This window comes from Trachemys scripta, chromosome 9 (assembly GCF_013100865.1).
Source record: "Trachemys scripta elegans isolate TJP31775 chromosome 9, CAS_Tse_1.0, whole genome shotgun sequence".
NCBI lineage: Eukaryota > Metazoa > Chordata > Testudines > Emydidae > Trachemys > Trachemys scripta.
Genome location: NC_048306.1, coordinates 96,356,784 through 96,378,313, shown reverse-complemented (window position 1 = coordinate 96,378,313; position 21,530 = coordinate 96,356,784). Strand labels below are relative to the sequence as shown.

Below are 21,530 nucleotides of genomic sequence, written 5' to 3'. Positions count from 1 at the left end.
AGTAAGGTCCGCGCAGGGAAGTGTGAGGCTGTCGCAGGCTGGCATGATGGGATAACCCGGGGGGACAGGGACCCCTGCCAACCCCCGTAAACCAGGCAGGGAGGAGCAGCCCAGCCACCCCCCTGCCTGTGCTCTGAGCCTGTCTGCATCTCTGCCCCACTCATCGCTCCACGCCCAGTCGCCCCAGCCCTGCCTCCTGCCCCTGTCCCACCCCTTGGCCTTCTCTCCCCTCACCCCGCTCTCCCAGTGTTTCACAAGTACCCAGGACCCTCTCTCTTATTTACCTTCCCAGCCTGAGGGCGGGGGAACGGGCGCCAGGCTGGGTGGACTGTGGAGGAGGGGGGGGGGGGGACAGCAGAGATCTGGGGCAGTGGAGAGCATTGGATGGAGGGGGGCTGTCACAGGCAGAGGGGGTGCAAATCCCATGTGAGGGCAGGGGGGCTGCCCTTGCCACGGAGGTGCTCGCTCCATGCACGCAGGCACCTGTCCACGCGCGTGCGGCCGATCCCAGCCGTGCTCTGACTCCATGCGCTGCTGGTGCCTCCCAGCAGGGGGCAACAATGAGAGGCAGAGCCGTAGTGGGGCAGTTTCATTTGTTTTTAATAAATACACAATCTCCCCAACTTCATTTGTCTGCACAGGGCAGGGAGGGCCTGGGGCCCGCCCTGAGCGCGGCTGGGAGGGGCCCGCCCTGAGCAGACTAATTATTGAAGATTAATTGGTCTGCTCAAGGCGGACAGGCCCTCCCAGAACCATAAATTACACGAGAAACCCAGACAAAGAACAAGCCGAGAGGAGAGGGCGGAGGGGCAGGGAGATTTTACACTATGTACAAGCCAGGCCTGGGCCGTGCCCGGGGAGCCCAGCTGGGACGCGACGCACAGCCACAGGTACTGATGGAGATGCTCACCTGGGCCCCATCCCCGCAGCGGCCATGTGCTTCCCTGGAGGGAGAGTGGGTATGTGGGGAGGGGGAGGACAGCACCCCTGCCCCAAGATCCTCAGCCTCCCACCCCCCGTCCCATACTATCATGGAGCCAGGCTATTGCCATGTGCAGCGCAGTCTCTACCCAGTGTCATTCCCTGAGCCCCGACCAGCTGGTGGGGGTCCAGGTTGCAGCAGAACCAGCCAGCCCCCTCGGGGCAGAGGCAGGGGGCCTGGGGCTCTCCCCAGAGCAGCGGCTCAGGCCTGGGTGGAAGCAGAAGGCAGAATCTGTCATGTTAAACAAACCAAAGAAACAAAAACTAGTCTAGGGCTGGCATGGGGATTGGCCTGGGCCACACGCCCCAGCTTCCCCGCAGCCAGCAGGGAGTATCGCCCTGGGCCGGGGCAGCACAGATCTTGGTCACGCTGCTGGGCTGCCGCTCCAGACCGGCTCCTCATCCTCCCACTGGTGTCCGGCTAGTGGCTCCAGGCCTCTGGGGCGTCAGCTCTGAGCTTCTCCTGGGCTTCTTCTGGGGCAACCTCTGGGGCCGGGGGACAGAGGCAGAACCACAGAGCAGGGTTAGAGTCAGTGAGCAGGGGGCTCGGCCAGCCCCAGGCCTGCCAATGGCAAGCATCCGGGCTGGGTCCCAGCGTGACCCTAATCTCGGCCCATGGCTGGGCTGAAGGTGCCAAGCCTGGACTTGTGGGCAGACCTGGCAATCCCTCAGCAGTGGTGGAACCTGTTCCTGGACAGGGAGGCGCCTTTGATACCCTGGGACGTGGCGACTCGGGGCCCACCCACCCACTGACCTGGGGCCAAGGGGGGGATCAGGCACCCAGGAGCCATTGGAGAACACTGGTCCCCCAGCTGTGCACATGTGGGGCAGGGGGACAGAGACAGGCCGGCTTGATACTCACCCCGGCACCGGGCGCAGCAGCGGATCTCCTTCTTGGCATGACTGGAGCAGGAAGCGGGGGAACATTCCTGGCGCTGGCAGTGGGTCTCCCCGGACTGCAGGGGAGGAGAAGGGAGTTAGACAGGGGCCCGGCTGGGGAGGGGCCTGCCAAGCGGCAGGGATAGAAAGAGCTTTCCCCGGTGGGGGTGTGGCCAGGAGGCCTGGCGAGATTGGAGAGCAGGGGAGGAGGGCACAGGGGGCCTGGCTGTAGATAGTTCAGTGCCCAGAAAGCCTTTTATCTGGACTCTGATGACAGAGCTCCCTGCCCCCTTCACAGCATGGGGCCTCCGATTCCCCCAGGGGCTCAGAGAGGCAGTTCCTGGGCTTGTGTCCATGCAGCGAACCTGAGGGGGGGGCCCCGGCCCCACGCACTCACCACACACCAGCAGGTGATGCACTTCATCTCCCCGAAGGGGGGCACTGTTGGGTGCCAGCTCTCGTTGTTCATGTACCACTGGCGCCCAAACCGGCAGGCCCGGGGCCCGTCTGCCTGCATCATGTCCGACAGCTCAGGGGGGCTCTTCTCTGGAGCTGTGGGGAGCAGAGACACAGGCACCCCGCTGCCTTAGTGTGGCAGAGCGGGTGTCCGCCGCGCCCCCACCCCCCCAAGGCAGCAGGTCCTGCACACAGGGTGGAGCAGGAGACAGAGCTTCCCCAACTTGGCAGAATGTGTCCACAGCATCCGGCAAGGCGGGTGGGGAGCAGGGACCCGATCAGACCAGGGGCCCATCTAACCCGGCCTCCTGCCTTGAAGAAGGGGTAAGACTTCCCCCTAGTGGTCAATCATGGAATAACCACCCCGAAGGGGAAGTTTCTTCCCAGCTGTCTGCAGTTAGCGGCTGACCCCCCCAAGTGTGTGGGGCTGGGAGGAGAAGGAAGCAGTCAGCCCACACGGCTGGGGAGGGTGCAGGAAATAGGAGGGCAGGGACCATAGATCCTCCAAGTGGACTAGGGGGACAGATAGCTCAGTGGTTTGAGCATTGGCCTGCTAAACCCAGGGTTGTGAGTTCAATCCTTGAGGGGGCCACTTGGGGATCTGGGGCAAAAATAATCTGTGCGGGACAGTACTTGGTCCTGCTGTGAAGACAGGGGACTCAACTTGACTCAATGACCTTTCAAGGTCCCTTCCAGTTGTACAGTCTATGACCGGCCCAAGGGGCAGAGGATGCCAAGGCGGAGATGGGGCCAGCCAAGCAGGATGGGAGCGAGAAGGGAGGCCCACCCCACCCTGCCCTCCACTAGAAGCCTTCTGCGGAACCCTGGGGCAGTGGGGGTCAAATCCAGCCCAAGCTGATGGCGCCGGCTGAAAATTAGCTGGATGCTGCCAGCCCAGCCCCTAGGTGCTTGCACTGATCGCTGCCCCACAGCCAACGGGTCATGGGGAGTGAGCACCCTCCCACCCCTCTCTGGAGTGGGGCTGAGGCCCATTGCTCCTGTGGGGGTGCCAGGGACTCTGGCTCTGGGCAGTGATCTAAGCCAGCTGGAAGAGGGGGGCCTGTGCAGCGCCCAGCAGGATGGGGCCCCCAATCTCATCCGGGGCACGGGATGTGTGTGCATCCATGATGGGCCTGGCACAGCAGGGCCCTGACTGCAGCTGGGCGCTCTAGGCAGACAATGGCCACACGTGGCCTGGCCGGAGGACGCACCTGGGCACTGCTTGCAGCAGTCGGACGGGCTGACTCGGACGGGGTTGCTGCAGGTCAGGCGCGGGCACTGCACCTTCTCACAGTGCACTTCACCCGTCGCTCCCTGAATGGAGAGAGGATGGGGAGGGCTGAGAGTGCATGGCACCAGGGAACCAGAATTCCAGGGTGAGGAGCCACAAACCAGCTCTCAAGGGGCCGGGAGGGAACCCAAGGGGAAAGGGGGTTGCTGGGCCTCCCCACTGACTGGGGACAAGGGCTCTGTGGTACCTTGCAGGTGCAGATGGCGCATTTGATCAGGCCAAAGGGGGGGACCACGGGGTGCCAGCGGGTGCCGGCTCCTCGCCATGTCTTGTCGCCGTCGAAGTAGCAGCCTGGGGTAGCGCAGATGGGGAAAGCATTAGAGATCCGGCGTCAGGCAGGGCAGAGGGGCCCAGAGAGGGGCCTGCCTCCTGGGTCGGGTCAGGGCTCACTGCCCCCCCTCCCGCTGGCCAGGACTCACCCTCACTGCTGTCCCGGGCCTTCTCCGCTCTCAGCTCTTCCTGGCTTGCCTTCCTCTCTGTCCAAACAAGAAGAGTCCGTGAGGGACGGACGCTGGCTGGCCGCTCTGCCAGCCCCTTTCTGGGGCTACACAGATGCCTCCCCAAGAGCTGCTCCCTCCTCGCCTCCCCCTTCAGCCCAATACACTGCCCAATACAGGCTGCCCCTTCTGGGACCCCCTGAACATCTCAGGAGGATGGGGGGTCATCTCCCAGGGCCCTGTGTCACACAGTGTAGCCCCCTCCCCACCCCCTCAAACCCCAAGGCCCTCCCCTCCGTCGTCAACCCCAGCCCCGGTGCCCAGTACCTTCACAGACCGGGCAGCACCGGTCCTCTAGGTGAACCTGCTGGGTGCAGTTCAGGGGCTGGCAGAGGATCGGGTCACAGATCACCGTGCGCTTCTGTGGGAGGGGAGGGGCAGGGGAGAAGAGGCAATGGGTGGGGGGATATCACACACATCATTAGACACCACTCAGCAGAGGGCATCTGGTGCCTTTGTATCCCCAGGGAACTTGGGAGGGGATCAGCAGCAGGGGGAAGCCAGGGGTTGGTGGTCACCCCTAAGCCCAAGGGAGGGGCCACAGCCCTGGGGTTGAATCTGTGCGACGAACACTAGACAGAGCCCACCGGGAGCCAGGCTAGAACCCTGGACTTACCGCACTAAAGCCACAGGCTTCTGCCGCTGGAGCCGAGGGAGCTCTCCCTCAAGGCGGCAGCAGCAGGTGATCGCTTATCCTCTCTAGAAGCAGGCCCTCAGTGGCAACAAGAGCACATGTAGGTGCAAAGCCAGTTACACACTCAACCCAGAAGGGTCGCCCGAGGCCTGAAGCAGCAGCCCTGCCCCGGGGGCCTACTCTGCCCACGAGCAGCCCATCTGGGGCTGCTGGGAAAGAAACGCCAGGCTCCACATGGGATTTGTCTCCCTGGCCCACAGCCCTTGAGCAGGGGCAGCCCCGGACCAGAGAGCTTGAGGTCCCTGCCCCCACCCCATCCCTGGGGGCCTATTTCCAGAGCTGGATGGAGAAAGGTGCCAGCTGGGGGGAGGGGAGGAGTGCCTGGGGGGTGGAGGGTGACAAGAGGAGCTGGCAGACAGAAGGACCCGGCTCAGCTGGTGGAAGCCGGGCATGCCAGGGCAGCTGCCAGCATTAGGGTGGGGATGGTGGTGGGGGTGTGTGTGTGTGGGGGGGGGGGGCACGGAGGCCGTTTTCCTCCTATCAGTTCACCTGACTGGGAGGCCGGCCCCTCGCTCTCACCCTGGGGGCGGCTGCAGTGACCCAGGGAAGGCAGGAGCTAAATGCAGACCAATGCCATGCCCAGCCCCACGGACTCGGTCAGAGGCCACGGCAGGGGCCAGGGTGCGGCAGGAGCCTCGGGGACGCCTTGCACCCACCTGGCAGCTGCAGAGGGAGCACTTCCTGTCGTAGGCCGGGGCCCAGCGAGAGCCGTGTGCTCGGTGCTGCCCCTCAAAGAAGCAGGAGTTGGGGTCCTTCTTCAGCTGCTCGGGGTCTTTGGGCTTGGGCTCTTCTAGGAGCTCGTCCTCTTCAGGGGCCAGCCGGACGCCCCCCGACTCGCACTGGTTGGGAATGTGCACCTGGCAGGGAAAGGGCACCAGCGGGTTAGGGGCAGGGCTGCAGGAGGTGGGGGGGGGCGATCAGCAAGGGCCAGGCTGGGTCAGACCAATGGTCCATCTAGCCCAGTGTCCGGTCTTCTGCCAGACGCCGGTGCCAGGTGCTGCACAGGGAATGAACGGAACAGGCAATCGAGTGATCCAGCCCCCGTCGCCCACTCCCAGCTTCTTGCAGTCAGAGGCTAGGGACACCCAGAGCAGGGGGTTGCATCTCTGCCCATCCTGGCTAATGGCCATTGATGAACTGTCCTCCATGAACTTATCTAGTTGGGGTTTTTTTAACCCTGTTATAGTTTTGGCCTTCACAACATCCCCTGGCAAGGAGTTCCACAGGTCGACTGTGCGTTGTGGGAAGAAATACTTCCTTTGGTTCGATTTAAACCTGTGCCTGTTAATTTCATTGGGTGACCCCAGCTCTTGTGTTATGTGAAGGAGTAAATAACACTTCCCTATTCACTGTCTCCACACCAGTCGTGATTTTATAGACCTCAGTCATATCCCCCCAGTCGTCTTTTCCAAGCCACTCTCTCCTCACACGGAAGCTGTTCCAAACCCCTAATCATTTTGGTTGCCCGTCTGTGCATCTTTTCCCACGCTAAGATCTCTTTGCTGAGATGGGGCGCCCAGAGCGGCACGCAGGATTCGAGGGGTGGGTGCACCAGGGGTTTAGATAGTGGCATTGTGATATTTTCTATCTCCCCCTTTTCTAATGGTTCCGAACGGTCTTGGTGGCACTGCTGAGCCAGGCCGGCAAGGGCACGGGCTCGCTCCGACGCTGCCGGTGCTAGGATTAGCTCACCCTGCCGCCTTCCACCCCGAGCTGCTGCCAGTCACGGTCACCCTTACCCCACACGCTGCCCCCGTCAGATAGCGCAGGGGCTGCCAGCCAATCCCACCTGCAGTCCAGAGTGCTGCCCCCTGCAGGATACTCCAGCCTAGGGCTGCAGCTGGGCAGTGCAGTTTGCACCCGCCCTGTCTCCCCATGGCCAGAGAAGCCCCCTGCTTCCCCTCCCTGCTGTCGGGAGACGAGGACTGAGGAGAATGGAGGAATTAGTGCAAGTTTTCCTTAAAGAATAAACTTCCTGTCCAGCTCTAGCCATGGCACCTACATGGTGAAGCCAGAGCGGCTGGGAGCAGTGCCAGGCGATGCCAGGCAGCAGCTGCTCCGGTTCCTGCACGGCCAAGCCCACTCCTCGGGGAAGCCAGTCTCCCGGGGTCTCCAGGGCAGCCAAGCCACAAACACATGCTGCAGTTGATGAATAGCGAGGAGGCAGCTGGAGGCGTCTCAGCCAAACATCGCTTCTGGGAAAGCCGCCGGGGCTCCGGGCCCAGGCAGGGAGCGGATGCTGCTCTGTCTACAAATATCCCCTCCCGCCGGTTTTTCCAGCCGGGGCGCCAGCAGAGTTAGCACCCGGGAATACCTGGGGCAGGGGCAGGGCTGGTGCCATCACCAGCCCGACACAGCAGCTTCCAAACCTGGATGAGGGGGGTCAGCTGGAGGAGCAGAGGGGCTGAGGGTGGGGAGAGACTGAGCCAGGCTGCTCCTTCCACTCCAGTTGGCCTTTGCCCCACCCCTGCAGGAGAAGGCAGAGGGCAGGTGGGGAGGGCAGGAAGGGCATTAACTCTCCGCTTTCTGGCTTGGCCCACCCCCCCTCTGCCCCACCCCTGCAGGAGAAGGCAGAGGGCAGGTAGGGAGGGCAGGAAGGGCATTAACTCTCCACTTTCTGGCTTGGCCCACCCCCCTCTGGGAGCATTTACAAGGAGAGGGCACCCTGAACCCCTGTCGGGAGTGAGACCTGTGCTCTGGTTGGCCTAATCTTTGCAGGGGGGAAACACATCCCGAGTTTCCAAACGTCAGCCGGGCCGGCTCGGAGAGGGACGAGCTAACGTGTCTCCATCTCCTCCGGTCTGGCTCAGGCTGCGAGACAGAGTTTGGGCTCGTCCCAGTCCCTAAGACGCAGCAGTGCCCAGCACGGTCCCTGCACAGGTGGGTACCATCGGCGGTGGCTGCTCAGTGGAGGCCCAGGCCTGGGCTCGCAGGGGGCTGCGGGTCCCCAGAGAACTCTGCATGCAGTGCTGGGCGGCCCATTGCCCCAAAGCGGCAGAGAAAGGGCAGGGAGGTGGTACTATGTGACTGAGGAGCCTGCAGCTACATGCACCCTTGGGAGGTGCACCCTTGGGAGGACACTGGGACCCAGGCGCTCCTTGCTTCTGTCCAAGGGATGCTGAGTTGTTTCTCAGCCTGGAGCCGGGGGGCTACTGCCGGGGTCCCCCTCTCCTGGGCGGGTGGAGCAGGCCCAGCGTCCCCAGCCCACTGCCGAAGGGTCACGGGCCCTGGCAGGCTGTGTCAGCCTTTGGCAGGGCCTGGCGCCTGGCTGGGGTTGGGACTCCCGCAGCTGCTGCCCAGGGAGCGGAAAGCCAGAGGGGGTGAGTCAGTGGCACCTACCCTCCCCCGCATCTCCCCGCGGGGGTTGACTTTGGTGCTGACTTGCAGGAAGGCCGTGCCCTGGGCCAGGTGGCGCAGCAGCTCCGCGTCCAGGTCCTTCACCACGCCCTGGGCCTAGGCACAGAGGAGAGGGGCGTTAGCAGGGCGCGGCTGTTCCCCTGCCCCAGAGAACTGCCGAGGTTATAGGTGGCACCGTGCTCTGGGGTGGCCCTGCTCCGAGAGCCCGGTACCCCCAGGACTGGGCCGGGGCACCCAGGGGAGGGGTTGACCCCTCGGTGGTTCTCACCCAGCTCAGGCTGAATGGCTCCCCCCGCATCCCTGTGCTGAGCTGGGGCTGCCCAGGACAGGAGCCAACACGCCGGCTGAGGGGCCCAGAGCTCCAGTGACCCCAGCTTCCTCCCCCTCCCCCCATTGCTAGAGGCAGCCGGGCTGAGGAGCTCGACACACAGATCTCTGCAGAGCTGCCTGGGTTTCGCAGGGGCCCAAACTCCTGAGACGCCTCATCTCTGCCTGGAACACCCCACCCCCAGGCACCCTTCCCCCCCAGCCCCTCCTCCAAGGGCCCATCACTCCCCCCCAATCCCCCCCCCCCGCCCCCAGCCCCCCAACCCCTTGCCCCCGCGCAGGCCCATCACCTCGGTGCCATAGAAGCCCTTGAGGAGTCGGGCGTGCTCGTGGCCGCGCTCGCCCAGCTCGGCGACGCCGTGCAGGTGGGCACTGATGGCGACGTCGTCCGACTTGCCGAGCCCGCCCACCACGATCTCGTAGTGCAGGTGGCAGTGCTCGTCCAGGGAGACCCAGGCGTGTCCCGCCGAGCCGGTCCGCACAGGGGGAGACACCAGCTGGCCAGCCAGGGGGATGGGCAGCTCTGGGCACAGGGGGCACAGGTCAGACACGTGCTTCCAGCTAGGCCAGCGAAAGGCGTTGCCCACCCGCTCTGCAGTCCCCGGGGTCCCTGACCTACAGGGAACGCCCATGTACTGCCCGCTACAGAGACCCACCCACCTCGTGCCCTCCAGCCCCGCGGGGCTGGCAGCCGTGGGGGAGGAAACCGGGCACCACCCGGCAGCAGGTACCTGTATATCGTGCCAGGAGGCCACTGTACAGCAGGGAGCTGATCTGTCCCCGCACTTCCCCCTCCTCAAAGTCCTTGGTGGCCACGTTGAGGAAGAGCTCGCTCTGCAGTAACATGTGGGTGTCCCGGGCATTCATGTGCTGCCAGGTCCCGCTGGCCTGGCCGGGGTGGGGGGGAGAGAGAGGTTAACACGCCTGCTGGGGGGAGGGGGCATTATCACTTCCTTTCAGAAGCACCCACATAATGCCGCCGCCCCTGGGTGGGACATCGGCAGCGGGGATCGAACCTGGCACCTCTGGATCTTAATGCAGGAGCCACTCCTGCTTGAGCCAAAAGAGCCACTGCTTAGCTAAGGTGCAGCAACTGCTATGTAGTCCAGCCACCACTAGGGGGGGGGACAGAGCACCACACTAAGTGGGCGTGGCCTACCCTGCCGTATAACCCTGACAAAATGCACCTCCCATCCTCCTTCAGGGGCTGTGCCACTATGGGAAACAGACTACTACTGCTACCAGGTAATGGAGTTACTCTTTTAGCTCAAGTGATTGAGGTCTGTACTGTGGTGCTGAAGGTCTCAGGTTCAAACCCTCCGCTGATGCAGGGGTGTTACCCCTCTGCCCATACATACTGAAACAGCATGGACCTTGCCCCAGAGATCTTATGGGGGGCTGGAGAAAGGGGTCAGACATGTAACGTGCTGCCACAGCCAGATGACACGATCTTCTCATAACAGTACAGAGGGAGTGAGATGGGGCTGGTTAAACAGAGATTTTCCCTGAAATCTCTTCCAATCCAATCACTTTGCTTTCCCAGCAGGACATCTGCCTCTTCTGCTGATCAAGCTGCTGGGATGTGGAGGCAGATTTAATGCCCGGGTGCAGAGTCTGCCCGCTCCGGATTTGCCATGCAGAATGGCTCCACAATCACTACTGATCTCCCAGGGAAGGTGCCCAGACACTGCAGCGAGGTGAGCTCAGGACACAACCTGAATGGCCTGCCCCACCTGCCATCCTGTGCTCAGCTCTGCGCCCCCCATCTCCCAGTGGAGAGCAGGGTTCAGAGACAGGCGACAGCGGCCTGGCTGCGAATTCCCATCTGGAGAGGGGCTGAGAAGTCTGGGGCTGTTTAGAGAAGAGCCGTGCTAAAGGGCTACAAATGGAGGGCAGAGGAAGACGGTAAACCCTCTCCTCATCCGCTCTTCCCTGCTCACACACCCAGAGCCCTCGTGACTTCACGGAGAGCTGGCAGAGGACGAGAGGGGGCCCAGACTCCTGGGGTGGCACTAGATTGGAGCTGTCACTGGGATGGACCGGGGGAGCCATGTGGCTAGCCAGGGAACAGAGCCCCACCTGAGAACAAACCTCCGGGATCTCCCTCTCACCAGCAGCCTAGCTTAGCACCAGCTATCCCCTTGGATCAGGGCCTCCTGGCCCAGAGAGCTTCCAGTGGGCAAGCTGGAGAAGAAAGGATCCAGCCCCAACCCTGGGAGCGTGACCAGCACATCAGACAGAAGCTTGCCACGAGGCACAGGCTGGCCTCCCCCAAATGGCCAGTGTGGTTTGGGGGTGACAGACGCAGGGGTTTGGCGGTACAGAGCAGATGTGGGAGAGGATCTCTCAGCTGGACACAGCTGTTCCAGGCCCTGTTACTAGGCAAACGGAAGGAAATGGAGAGAGGAGCAGCCCAGGCGGGCTGTGGGAGATCCAGAGGATGAGGCCTGGGCCTACATCCAGGGGCCCTCAGCCAGTGCACCAGGATCTGGTCCGTTAGACTGGACAAAGGCCAGAGGAGATGGCCCCACACTGCCCCCCAACCACTCTCCAGGGGAGGGGTCTAGCCATGGCCCCCTGGATTCTTAACCACCCCCAGCGTCTACCCCTGGCGGGGCGCTCACCAGCCCCTCCCTGTAGCTGGGCGTCATGTCGAACAGGACGTTGCGTTTGTTCTTCCTCCGCGGCTTGGTCTCCAGGGTGACACTGATGACCTCACTCGCCGTCCCTGCTACCTGGACCTGCGGGGGGGCGCAGGGGGCAGCGCCCCAGAGAGGGTCTGTCCGGTTCATAGCGTTAGCAAAGCTCCCCAGGAAAAAAAATCAACCAAGCGGCACCCATGGGTGTGGGGAGGGGGCGTGGCGGTCCGCCCACCCCACCCAGCCCCCCCGACAGTGACCACCACTCAGCACTGTCCATTCACAGCACTGCGGACGTTACCTACATTAACCCACTAGCCCCATTCCACAGGCGGGAAACCAAAATTCAGGACAGGGAAGGGAAGAGTCCTGATGTCCAGGTTCCCAGCCTCAACCACTAGACCCCACTCCCTTCCCAGGGCTGGAAACAGAACCCAGGAGGCCTGACTCCCTGTCCTAGCGGCAGGTCTGCCTGGGGTTCCCAGCCTGCAGGGGGCGGTATCACAGCTCCCAAGGGGACATGGACAGGTGCTGGCGGGGGGGGGGGGGGGGGGGGGGCCGGGTGGTCGCTGACTTTTCCTTTTCCCTGGGAGTGCTCAACCCCCACCCCCCAGGACCTGCCTTTGCACCGCCTCTTCCCGCTCCCACTCCACCCCCTCCCTGAGGTTCCTGTCCACCCACCGCTCTCCGCCCTCCCCCAAGCCCCTCCCTGAGCCCCCAAACAGCCGTTGGGCAGCAGCCATATCGCCCCGATGAGCAGGGGGTGGGGAACAGCTGTAGCCGGTGGGTGCTGAGCACCCACTATTTTTTCCCCTGGAGTTAGCACCTATGCCCTCCCTGCTAACTGGGAGTGGGTCCCGGCGTGGAAATGGTTGAGGACCAAGGTGCTCATGTAGGTTTCGCCAAACACACACAAGTGGGCCCCCAACCCCACGTTGCCCCTGCGCGGACCCTCCCTACCTGGTACTCCAGCGTCCCGTTCTCATGGAGCGCCAGCTTGGCAGATCCCACAGCCCCCGTCTTGGTTGGCATCAGGGCGTCTCCTCCGCACAGCACGCTCTGGAGGGCTGTAATCAATAGGGGCCACAGGGCTCTCAGGCACGGCATCCAGAGACACCCTGTGCCCTGGGCGGCCGCACGGCCAGACACCACCACACCATGTGCTAACCGGCACCAAGGGAGCCAGGGCCGCTGGGCCACCCCTCCCTTCCAGGGGCCTCCTGCGGGGTGGAAGGCTCCGTCCTTTCCTAGGAGGCTCCCCCTCTGACACTCCCATTCCAGCCCCCCAAACAGGGGCCGACCCTGCGGTCTGTTTCTTCAGCTCCTATCCTGCTATTCCCAGGCCCTGGGGCACAGCGCGGCCTCGACGTCCTCTCCCCGCCACTCACTGTCACAGCTCTTCCTGGCAGTGATGTAGCCGGCGATCTGGCGCCGGCGCCTGCCCTCCGTCTCTGCCGTGATCTTCAGCTGCCCCTGCGCAAGCCACAGCATCTCGCGGCTCGACAGGTCGCTCAGCACCTCCGCGAAGTCTGGGTCCTGTGGAGACAGGAGGAGGGGAAAGCGCCATGGCTTGGCCTCCAGGGGACAGCAGGGAAGGGGGAATGGGTGGCAAGGGGACTGCTTACCTGCAGGGTGATGTTGGCCCTGACCTCACGCAGCACCCGGTTCTGGTGCAGGATCCGGACCCTAAGTGAAACCCAAGGGAATTCTGCAAAGGCAAAGAGCATTAGACAGTCTGCCCCCAACGATCCCCTCCACCCTATACCCACCAAACATCTCCACAAGTCTCCCCCTCCCTCCTCCAGTGACACTACACAGCCCCTGACTGCCCCCACCCCACCCAGACCCTTCCATCCCCAACCCTCCTGCCCAAGTACGCTCCGCCTGGTGCCCGCCAAAGGGGCGAGAGCCCCACGGCTGCTCCAGGCCTCGCCCCACTGTCCCCACTCACCTTTGTCTGCCGGCTCCAGCAGCCCCTTGGCCATGAGGATGAAGTGCAGGTTGTTCTCGGTGTCACTCAGGGTCAGCATGGCAATGCCCCCCGTACCCATGTGGGTTGAGTCCACGGAGGTCAGGATGGCACTGAAGGTCTCTGGGATTGAAAGGGCAGAAGGTTGAGAGGGTCAGCCCTGGGGAGGGGGGCAGTGAGACCGAGCGTCCTGGATGGGCCAGCTGGAAGCTCGGGGCATTGGCTGCTGCTGAGACCCCAGCCAAGGGTACTGCGTCCAGTGGGGCCCCCATGAAGTGAGGCCCCAGACACCAGGGCTCTCCGAGCAGCCCCAGGGCCGGGAGGGGGGGCGGGGGAAGTTACCTGCGAAGAGGGCCCGGTGCTTGATGATTGGGCCTTGGATCTCGCCGGCTGGCTGAGACTTGGTGACCAGGGAGATGCGGAGCTGCTCCGCCCTCAGCAGGCGGATGGAGGGTTTGTGCAGGTTCCGCCACATGCCACAGATCTGTGGGGAGGGGCAGCTGGTAAGTGGGGGGGGGGGAGGTAGAGAGGGCAGGGCAGCCCCTGCCAGAGCCAACGGGAGAAAGGTTCAGGGGAGCGTGGTCCCACGGGAGGGACATCGCTGGCAATGGGGCTGGCCCAAAGCAGGCAGCACAGAGGAGGGAAGCAGCCCCAGAGGCCTGGGGGTAAGGGTAGCGTGGGGGGGCTGCCTCCTGTCTGGCTCAGCGCCAAGCCGGTGTCTCGGCTGCCCCCGGGGGTGCCACTCACCATGCCGTCCTGCAGGGAGACGCTCTTCTGCACGGGGTGCTCAAACAGGATGTTGCCGTCGGGGTCGGTGAAGCGGACGCGGCTCGGCCGGCCCAGCCTGCGTGGGAATGGGGAGGAACCGGAGCAGCTGAGTGAGCCGGGGGGCCAGGCAGAGGGGGTGGGGGGAGGACCCACTGGCTCTGCCTGGCCCCAGAAAGGCCTGGCTGTGACTCCCAGAGCGGAGGCTTCACCCCAACGTGCCCAGGGGAGGGTCTCCTTTCCAGGGCCTTGTCTGGTTGATCCCCGCCCCATGGAAGGTCACCCAGCTTTGTGGGACTCCCTGACAGCCCCCATGGGGGCCAAAGGGGGGGGGGTGCAGCTTCTCTCCAGTCTGGTCACCATAGAAACACATTCATTGATTAAACCAGAGAGTGGACAGACGGGGCAGATAACCATCCCTACCCCACCCGCCCTGGGCTCCAGGCTCCTCACTGGCTAGCCACGCGCTGTGCTCCAGGGGCTGCTTGGGCCAAGGCCTCTGCAGGGAGGGGATGGCCCTTCTCTCGGGCTCTGGGCCCTCGGCACAGACACCGAGGTGCTGGGTGGAGAGGAGAACTAAAGTTGGGAGGAGACACTCGGAGCTAGCCGGCTCCCACAGGGACAGAGGGCGAAGATGAAGGGCTTAGTGGGATCGTTCAGGGCAAGACCAGGGGTGCCTGTAGGAGGGCTGGGGAGAAAGCGAACAGTGAGGCGGGGGCTCAGGGCAGCTCGCTGGCAGGGAGGGGCTCCGGGCACGTGAGTCTCCCCGGGGAGCTGAGAATCGGGGTGAAGCCGAACGTGCCCTCAGTGCAAAGCCGGCAGAGAAGAATCAGGCCCCAGGCCTGGGCTAGGGGCCGTGCAGGGGCATCTCTGTCCTGCAGCCGCATACAACGAGAGCGTATGTCCTTGTGGACGGAGGAGCGGGCAGACTGCGAGGGTGGGGGGGCTGGAATCGCTGAACTAGGTTTGTAACCGGGCAGGCTTCTTGTCACGTATCACTGTGCTGCTCCCGAGAGTCCCGAGTCCTGGGGCACCCAGGGCACTTCCTCCCTCCCCCTGCCCCTCAGGCTGCTATGGCGCTTGCTTGAGCACCCCCTATTGGCTCCAGGGCGAGGAGCAGGATGGAGACTGGAGCTTATTACAATCCACTGGATTATCTGTCCTACAGGGGCCCCGATCCTGAAAGTGCACCTGCACACCTTGCATTGGCACGGAGCCTGCTGACGGCCAAGGGGCACCCCGCAGGCAGATCCCAGAGCTCAGGGCAGTGCCCCACCGATTCCAGTGGGGTCTGTGCCAGCCAGGGCTCCTACAGCACGGAAGCAGTTGCAGGATGGGGGCCTTGGATTGTAAACAACTTGGAGCAGAGGCCGGATCCGCTCCCAGGTCTGCCGAGTGCCAAGCGCTCCAACGTGGCTAGAAATAATTCGCGTTTGGCCTTCTTTGGCTCCACGGACTTGGTTTCAAATTAGTCACCACTTCACTATGCAAAGCCCTGGAAAAAGAGGGGGGGCTGCAGCATCAGAGAAGCTGAGCTCAGCTCCCTCCTCGCGCGGATCCAATGGGGCCATCAGCGATCCTGAAGGTGGGGAGGGATTGATTGCAGGTCCCCGAGTCAGGCCTGGAGCGGAGGGGTCCCGCCGAAGGCGGCGTGGAGAAGCGGCTGGGCCCGCCACCATGTGTGTTTGGACCCTGTTGGTTGGATCCTTTCCCATTTCCCTGAATTTGTTTTTAATAAAAACCTTGAGGAAAGGAATGTTCCTGCCTGTGACGGATTCTCTGGAGTCCCAGCTGTTTCGTAATGATATTAGAGAAATACCAGCTGCCTATCAGAGGGAGCTCTGAAGGCCGAATAGACAGGAAGCCAGCGAATGGTTAAACCCCAGAGACCGGCTTTGCAATAACCCTTTCTCGTCTGATAAACAAGAGCCACTTGCTACCTGCTCAGGCAGTGGGCAGCCAGCCCAGGTATTGGGCAGCTGGGGCACTGACCCCATCTTGGTCACGACTGCGGGGTGAGAGTGGGACGCGAGTGCAGTGGCCTCCCCCCAAGGGTGCCCACCGGCCGCCCGGGACAGGCATGCAGAAACAGCGTGGGTGTGCTACAAAGCTACAACCCCCCGGTATGGACCCTGGAGGGCTGGAAACAAACTAGCCCCCCTCCCCGCTCCCATCTACGATCCATTCAGACTGCAGGCGAGGAGGCTCTGGCCTCTGGCTGGGAGTTTTCTTGGGGCTGTCCCAGCGCCTGGGGTGGGACTGACCTTTCGTAGTTGATGGAGAAGAGCAGGTAGGAACGTACGAGGGTGAACCTGGCTTTAGCCACGGCGCTGGACAGTGACAGCCAGGGCTCTGCGCCACTGGTCAGCAAGGCCACAAAGTCTGGGGGAGGAAAGTGAAAGGAGATCTCAGTTATTCCTTCAGCTCAGGGCCCCGGGACGCTGCGTTCTGCATGCGGGAGGGGAGGAGAATGCAAAGCACCCCCTGGATCCCCGTTCTCCACTGACATCAGGGGTGGGTGGGTGGGGACTGTGGCTGATAGTTTCTGGGGTTTACTTTTCCAAACTTAGCAAATTCTGAATCAAGCCTGCAACACGTCCCCAGCCCTCCTGCCCCATCCCGTGCCTGTCTCCCCCCAGTCACCAAGGTCAGGCAGAAAACTACCTGTGCGGCTGTCATCCCGGGCAAGGTCCTCCGAACTCAGGTAGGAACGGTCATTGTAGCTCTTATGCAAGTCATCCTCCTTATCCTGGAAATACTCGAAGCTGTCAAAGATGGGCTCTGGCCTCTTCTCTGGGATGCTGGGAGAGGCTGAAAGGAGAACCATTCTTTGCATCTTCAGTGCAAGCAGAGCATGCGGTATAATCCCCATCTCTCAGAGGGGAAAACCGAGGCCCGGAAAAAGGAAGGGACTTCGTCCAAAGTCACTCAGCGAGCCTGTAGCAGAACCAAGGAACGGAGCTCCGCTCCCCGGACTGCCCGTCCCTTCTGCTCCAAGCACTAGCTCACATGGAACACGGCTGTGTACGGGTGCCCAGGACCCTGCCCTGGTGAGTGTTTTATGGCAATTGCGGTGCAGGGGTTTCATAAGAGCTGAAATGGAACCTCAGCGCAAGAGACCTGCTCCCACAGCAACGCAGTAAATCCCCTCCACGGACAGAGCAGTCTGGGCCCCACAGAAAGCACCTTAACACTTTGAGGCTCTAGGGTCACCTGGCTCTCCCACCGGAGCTACTGGGGAGGAGCCCTCCTCGGACAGCGGTGTTACCGCTTATAGCTCCTGCGGCGGCCCCCGACCCCCAGAGGGGCACCGACGTCTCAGAGGCCAGCTCGGATTCCATTCGGCACACGGCACGCCCACAGCCAGAACACCGGGAGTAGGGGAGAGAGCACGGTCCCACACATGGCCAGAACCGGGGTCTGTGCCTGCTACCCGGTCCCCAGAGAAAGGGGCAGCGAGCCCCCTAGTGGACAATTATGGAATCACCTTCCCACAGGGGAATTGTCCTCCTAACGGGTGGAAGTCTCTTGCCGGGAGGCAGGAGAGTCTATGGTGTGTAGTTCCAGCCAGGTTTTAGCCCTAGACCCCGCCCCGCAAAGACCAGCCCCTCAGATACTACCGTGATGGCCAGTCACATAACACGCCAGGGTAGAAAAGCCAACAGAACAGAATCATAGCAGTAATCCTAGAAAATGCTGCTAACACGAGCACCCCTCCCGCCTCCCCTTCTCGGTCTGGGCATTTTCTGTTTTGATTGCAAGCGCCCCGGGGCAGGGACGCTGCCTTTGATTGGCCCGTAAAGCCCCTTATGACAATCCATTCATTCATGGACAGCGCCAACTTCACACGCCAGCAGTTTCAAAAGAGGCGGCGGCAGAAGTAGCTTCGAGCACTGTCCCCCCCCCCCCCCCCCCCCCCCCCCGCCTCCTCCCCCCCCCGCCCCCCCCCCCAAGCCTTTACCACCATGTGTTTCTCTCTTCCTCACTGCTGCCAAACAAATGGGACATTGACTGCACAGGGGGCCCGGGGCACCCACTCCACACAACGTCTGTCAAACACACACGGCAAACACAGCGTTGGGGCCCAGCCACGTGCGGCGAGCGAGACCCGTCACCCAGGAGCCACGCAATGCGCTGTGCCGCGCAGACAGTCCCGGGAGCAAGGCAGGGCCTCGCCTCTTACCCTTTGGGCAGGTCTTGCAGCAGTGTCCCGGCAGCAGGACAGACTCACTGCAGGGCAGGGCGGGACAGTCGTGCTTAATATTCTTACAGCTGACTTTGCCTGTTGGTTTCCCTCGGCGATTCCTCTGCTGGGAGGGAAGACAGAAATAGTCTTCAGCGTGCCCTCGTGTGGCCTGCTTGGTGAGAGACCCAGCTCCCAGCCCCACAGCAGAGCCTCTGCAGAGCCCCAGAGAGAACCACCTGCACCGCGAGCCAGGGGAAAGCGGAGGCCCGAGACCCAATAATCTCTGCCACGTCGAACTGCTCTGATCTGTGCGATGCGCCCGAGGTCACCCCTGTGGAGAGACCCGCAGTCCCCAAGCCCCAGCTTAGCACCCCTGCCTGCAAAACCCTTCTCCCCAGCTCATCCCCCCACAAACAGGCCAGTGCCCCCCTCACAGGCACCCCTCTTTTTGCAAAGACCTCGCTTGGCTGCCTCCTGCTGCTCCCCTCCGGGCTCGCCCCGCATGCAGTCCCCCAGCACTTAGCTCTAGGGCAGCCAAGAGGCTGTTTGTGATGCTGAGTGGCAAACCCCACGCCCGCCAGCCTCGGGTTCTAGCTCTCTCCCTCCGCGGCTGTGCACAGCTGCTGCGTGGCTGGGCCAGGAGGGCTGGGCTCTGGGACCAAGGGCCAAGGCCTCCTTCGCAGCCCCCTCTCCCCACTGCAGCCAGGGGAGCAGGGACCAGGCAGGTGTGTGTTGGACGCTGCCATGCAGGCGGTTTGCTCTATGCCCCCCATTACCCAGGCAGGGGGGTCGTCAGGAAAAGCATTTAAAGGCCAGTTCCCCGAGCAGCCCCCTCCCCTCCCAAATACCCATCAGCCAAGAGAAACAGGGGGAGCTGCTGAAGGGCTGCCGCAGATGTGCCCTGCTCCTCAGAAAGGGAGGGAGGGGGTAGGAGAAAGGAGGGAGGAGGGCCACAGCCCCCCTCCAAACAATTTCCTTGCCTACAGCTCTGTCCTGCCCCCACCCAGGAGCTTGACAAGGTACTTCCCCCTCCCCCAGGGCTCTGTACTGCCTGCACCCTCCCTCACTGCCCCCCTCCCCCAGGGCTCTGTACTGCCTGCACCCTCCCTCACTGCCCCCCTCCCCCAGGGCTCTGTACTGGCCCGAGTACTGCACTCCCCTGGGGTGGGAGGGGAGGCAAGGTACGGGCCCCGCTGCCCAGGGCTGTGGAGCACAGCAGCCGAGCTGGCAAAGGCTGGGCTCAGAGGGGAGTGTGGGGCCCCAGGTTCGGGGTGGGGGGCACTGGATGGTCTGGAGCAGGGGTAGGCAGCCTGCGGCACGCGAGCTGATTTTCAGTGGCGCTCACACTGCCTGGGTCCTGGCCACTGGCCCGGGGGGCTCTGCATTTTCATTTAATTTTAAATGAAGTTTCTTAAACATTTTAAAACCTTATTTACTTTACATGCAACAATAGTTTAGTTTTATATTATAGACTTATAGAAAGAGACCTTCTAAAAACGTTACAATGTATGACTGGCACGCGACACCTTAAATTAGAGGGAATACATGAAGACTCGGCACACCACTTCTGAAAGGTTGCCGACCCCTGCTCTGGAGGCAGGGGGGTTCCCCGCTTACCGGTTCGCAGTAGCAGACCACACAGTGCATCACCCCAAAGGGCTCGCCCAGGTCTGGGTGCCAAGTGTCCTCCAGGGCATAGAACCTTCCTCCGAACGAGCAGCCTGCGGAGGGAAGCAACATCCTGAGACAGTGGCCGGCAACCCAGGGCCCAGCCATGCCACTCTGCCATCCTGCTGCACCCAGTCTGTGCCCCCCTGCTGTCCCCCTGCAGCCAGGCCCCCCAGCCATGCCCCCCCCACCGTCCTCCTGCAGCCAGCCCCCCCACCATGCCCCCTAAGCCAACCCCCTGCAGCCAGCCCCCCCAGTCATGCCCCCTAAGCCATGCCCCCCATGCCAACCCCCTACAGCCAGGGCCCCCCCACCCAGCCTGTGCCAACCCTGCCATCCCCCTGCAGCCAGGCCCCCCAGCTGTACCCTCATGCCAGCCTCCTACAGCCAGCCCCCCCCAGCCTGTGCCAACCCTGTAGACAGGGCACACCCCCTACACACAGCCTGTACCACCCCTGCCATCCCGCTGCTCCCAGGGCACCTCACCCCCCCCATACCATGCTTGTCTGCCTGCTGCGGCTGGCACCGGGCAGGTCTCGATCGCCCCTTTCACCCTGGTGCCCCCGCCCTGCTGCGGCTGGCACGGGGCAGGGCTGGCTGGGCCAGCGGGCAGGGCTGAGGCTGTGAGATCCTGCCCTGGTGAGACGTTACCCGGCCCGGCCCCTCCCCGCCGCTGTCACCCGTCCAAGCGGAGCGCACGGGGGGTGTAAATCCATCAATGCGAACCAGATGGAGGCTGGAGCGGGTAGCTGTGCCAGGGAGGGCAGGAGTCGCTCCGCCGGCTCCGCTCGCCCCACACTGGCCCCCCAGCCCGGGGCTGGGGAACGTCCCAGCGCAGAGCCCCAGTGGCCCCTGGCAGCGAAACCGCTGCGCCCCCCGGTGCCAGCCGGGCTTCCCCACCCCGCCCGGGGCTCTCCTGCGCCGCCCCGGGGCTCCCCACCCCGAGCGGGGTCCCGCCTGCGGGCGCCCCGGGCTCCTACCTGCCGCCCCCTTGGAGGGGAGCGGGTCCTTCTCGGGCTGGATGGGCAGCAGGGGCTTGGGGCGGGAGGCGCCGCCCGGCGCGGGGCAGAGGGCGAGGGGCAGCAGCCCGGCCAGCAGCAGCGGCACGGCGGCCATGGCCAGAGGGGCGCGCGAGGCTGGGGGACCCCGGCGTCCGGCTGCGCGAGGAGTCAGGGCTCCCAGTGCCCAGGCCCCGGCCCCCGGCAGGTTTTATAGGCTCCGGCCCGGGCCGCGCGGAGCCGAGGCATCCTGAGCAAACAAAGGCTCCGCTAATAAGGCGCACGCAGCGGCCGGGCCGGGGGACTGGAGCCCCCAGCGGGGGTCCGGCTCGCGGCGAGCGCCCGGGGGCCGCAGCGGAACGGGCAGCAGACGCGGGGCCGCGGGGGGCTTGTGGATTGGGGCCGCGGTGCGCGCAGCCCGCCCGGCCGAGCCGCCCAATGGCAGGCGGCCCCCGACGGGGGGGAGCGGGACGGGGCAGCCCGGCGTCCCCGCCCCGCACACCCAGCGCCGGGGACCTGTCGCTGCCTCAAACTAGCAGCCCCTGGAGAAGAGATGTGGGGGACCCCCGCGCTACGCACAGCCCGTATCCCCCTGCAGCCCCCGCCCCGCCCGGACCCTCTGCGCCCCCCGCCTGGCCCGTATCCCCCTGCAGCCCCCGCCCCGCCCGGACCCTCTGCGCCCCCCGCCTGGCCCGTATCCCCCTGCAGCCCCCGCCCCGCCCGGACCCTCTGCGCCCCCCGCCTGGCCCGTATCCCCCTGCAGCCCCCGCCCCGCCCGGACCCTCTGCGCCCCCCGCCTGGCCCGTATCCCCCTGCAGCCCCC

At 63.8% G+C, this 21,530-nt stretch overlaps 1 protein-coding gene across 1 annotated transcript; it reads right to left on the bottom strand.

The window, feature by feature from the left end:
- Positions 1-584: 584 nt before the first annotated feature.
- On the bottom strand, positions 585-21,046 carry CHRD (chordin). Its single transcript, XM_034782555.1, has 23 exons — positions 20,690-21,046; positions 19,659-19,762; positions 18,039-18,165; positions 16,520-16,666; positions 16,120-16,237; positions 13,838-13,934; positions 13,433-13,574; positions 13,073-13,213; positions 12,747-12,829; positions 12,510-12,657; positions 12,082-12,188; positions 11,107-11,223; positions 9,214-9,370; positions 8,773-9,005; positions 8,138-8,251; positions 5,455-5,655; positions 4,372-4,465; positions 4,027-4,083; positions 3,795-3,898; positions 3,528-3,630; positions 2,258-2,412; positions 1,844-1,937; positions 585-1,467 (listed from the first exon to the last, which is right to left on the bottom strand). Exons 1-23 carry the CDS (start codon positions 20,823-20,825, stop codon positions 1,403-1,405), a joined length of 2,844 nt encoding a protein of 947 aa, XP_034638446.1. The 5' UTR covers positions 20,826-21,046; the 3' UTR covers positions 585-1,402.
- Between the last annotated feature and the right edge of the window lie 484 nt (positions 21,047-21,530).

What these genes read in the sequence shown, in the direction of transcription:
- CHRD (XM_034782555.1), bottom strand. Translation starts at nt 20,825, where the DNA reads ATGGCCGCCGTGCCGCTGCTGCTGGCCGGGCTGCTGCCCCTCGCCCTC. An exon ending in GCTGGAGCCGGCAGACAAAG is followed by an intron (nt 12,830 to 13,072) that starts GTGAGTGGGGAC and finishes TTGCCTTTGCAG; the next exon opens with AATTCCCTTGGGTTTCACTT. An exon ending in CTGCTGCGCCCGGTGCCGGG is followed by an intron (nt 1,468 to 1,843) that starts GTGAGTATCAAG and finishes CCCCGGCCCCAG; the next exon opens with AGGTTGCCCCAGAAGAAGCC.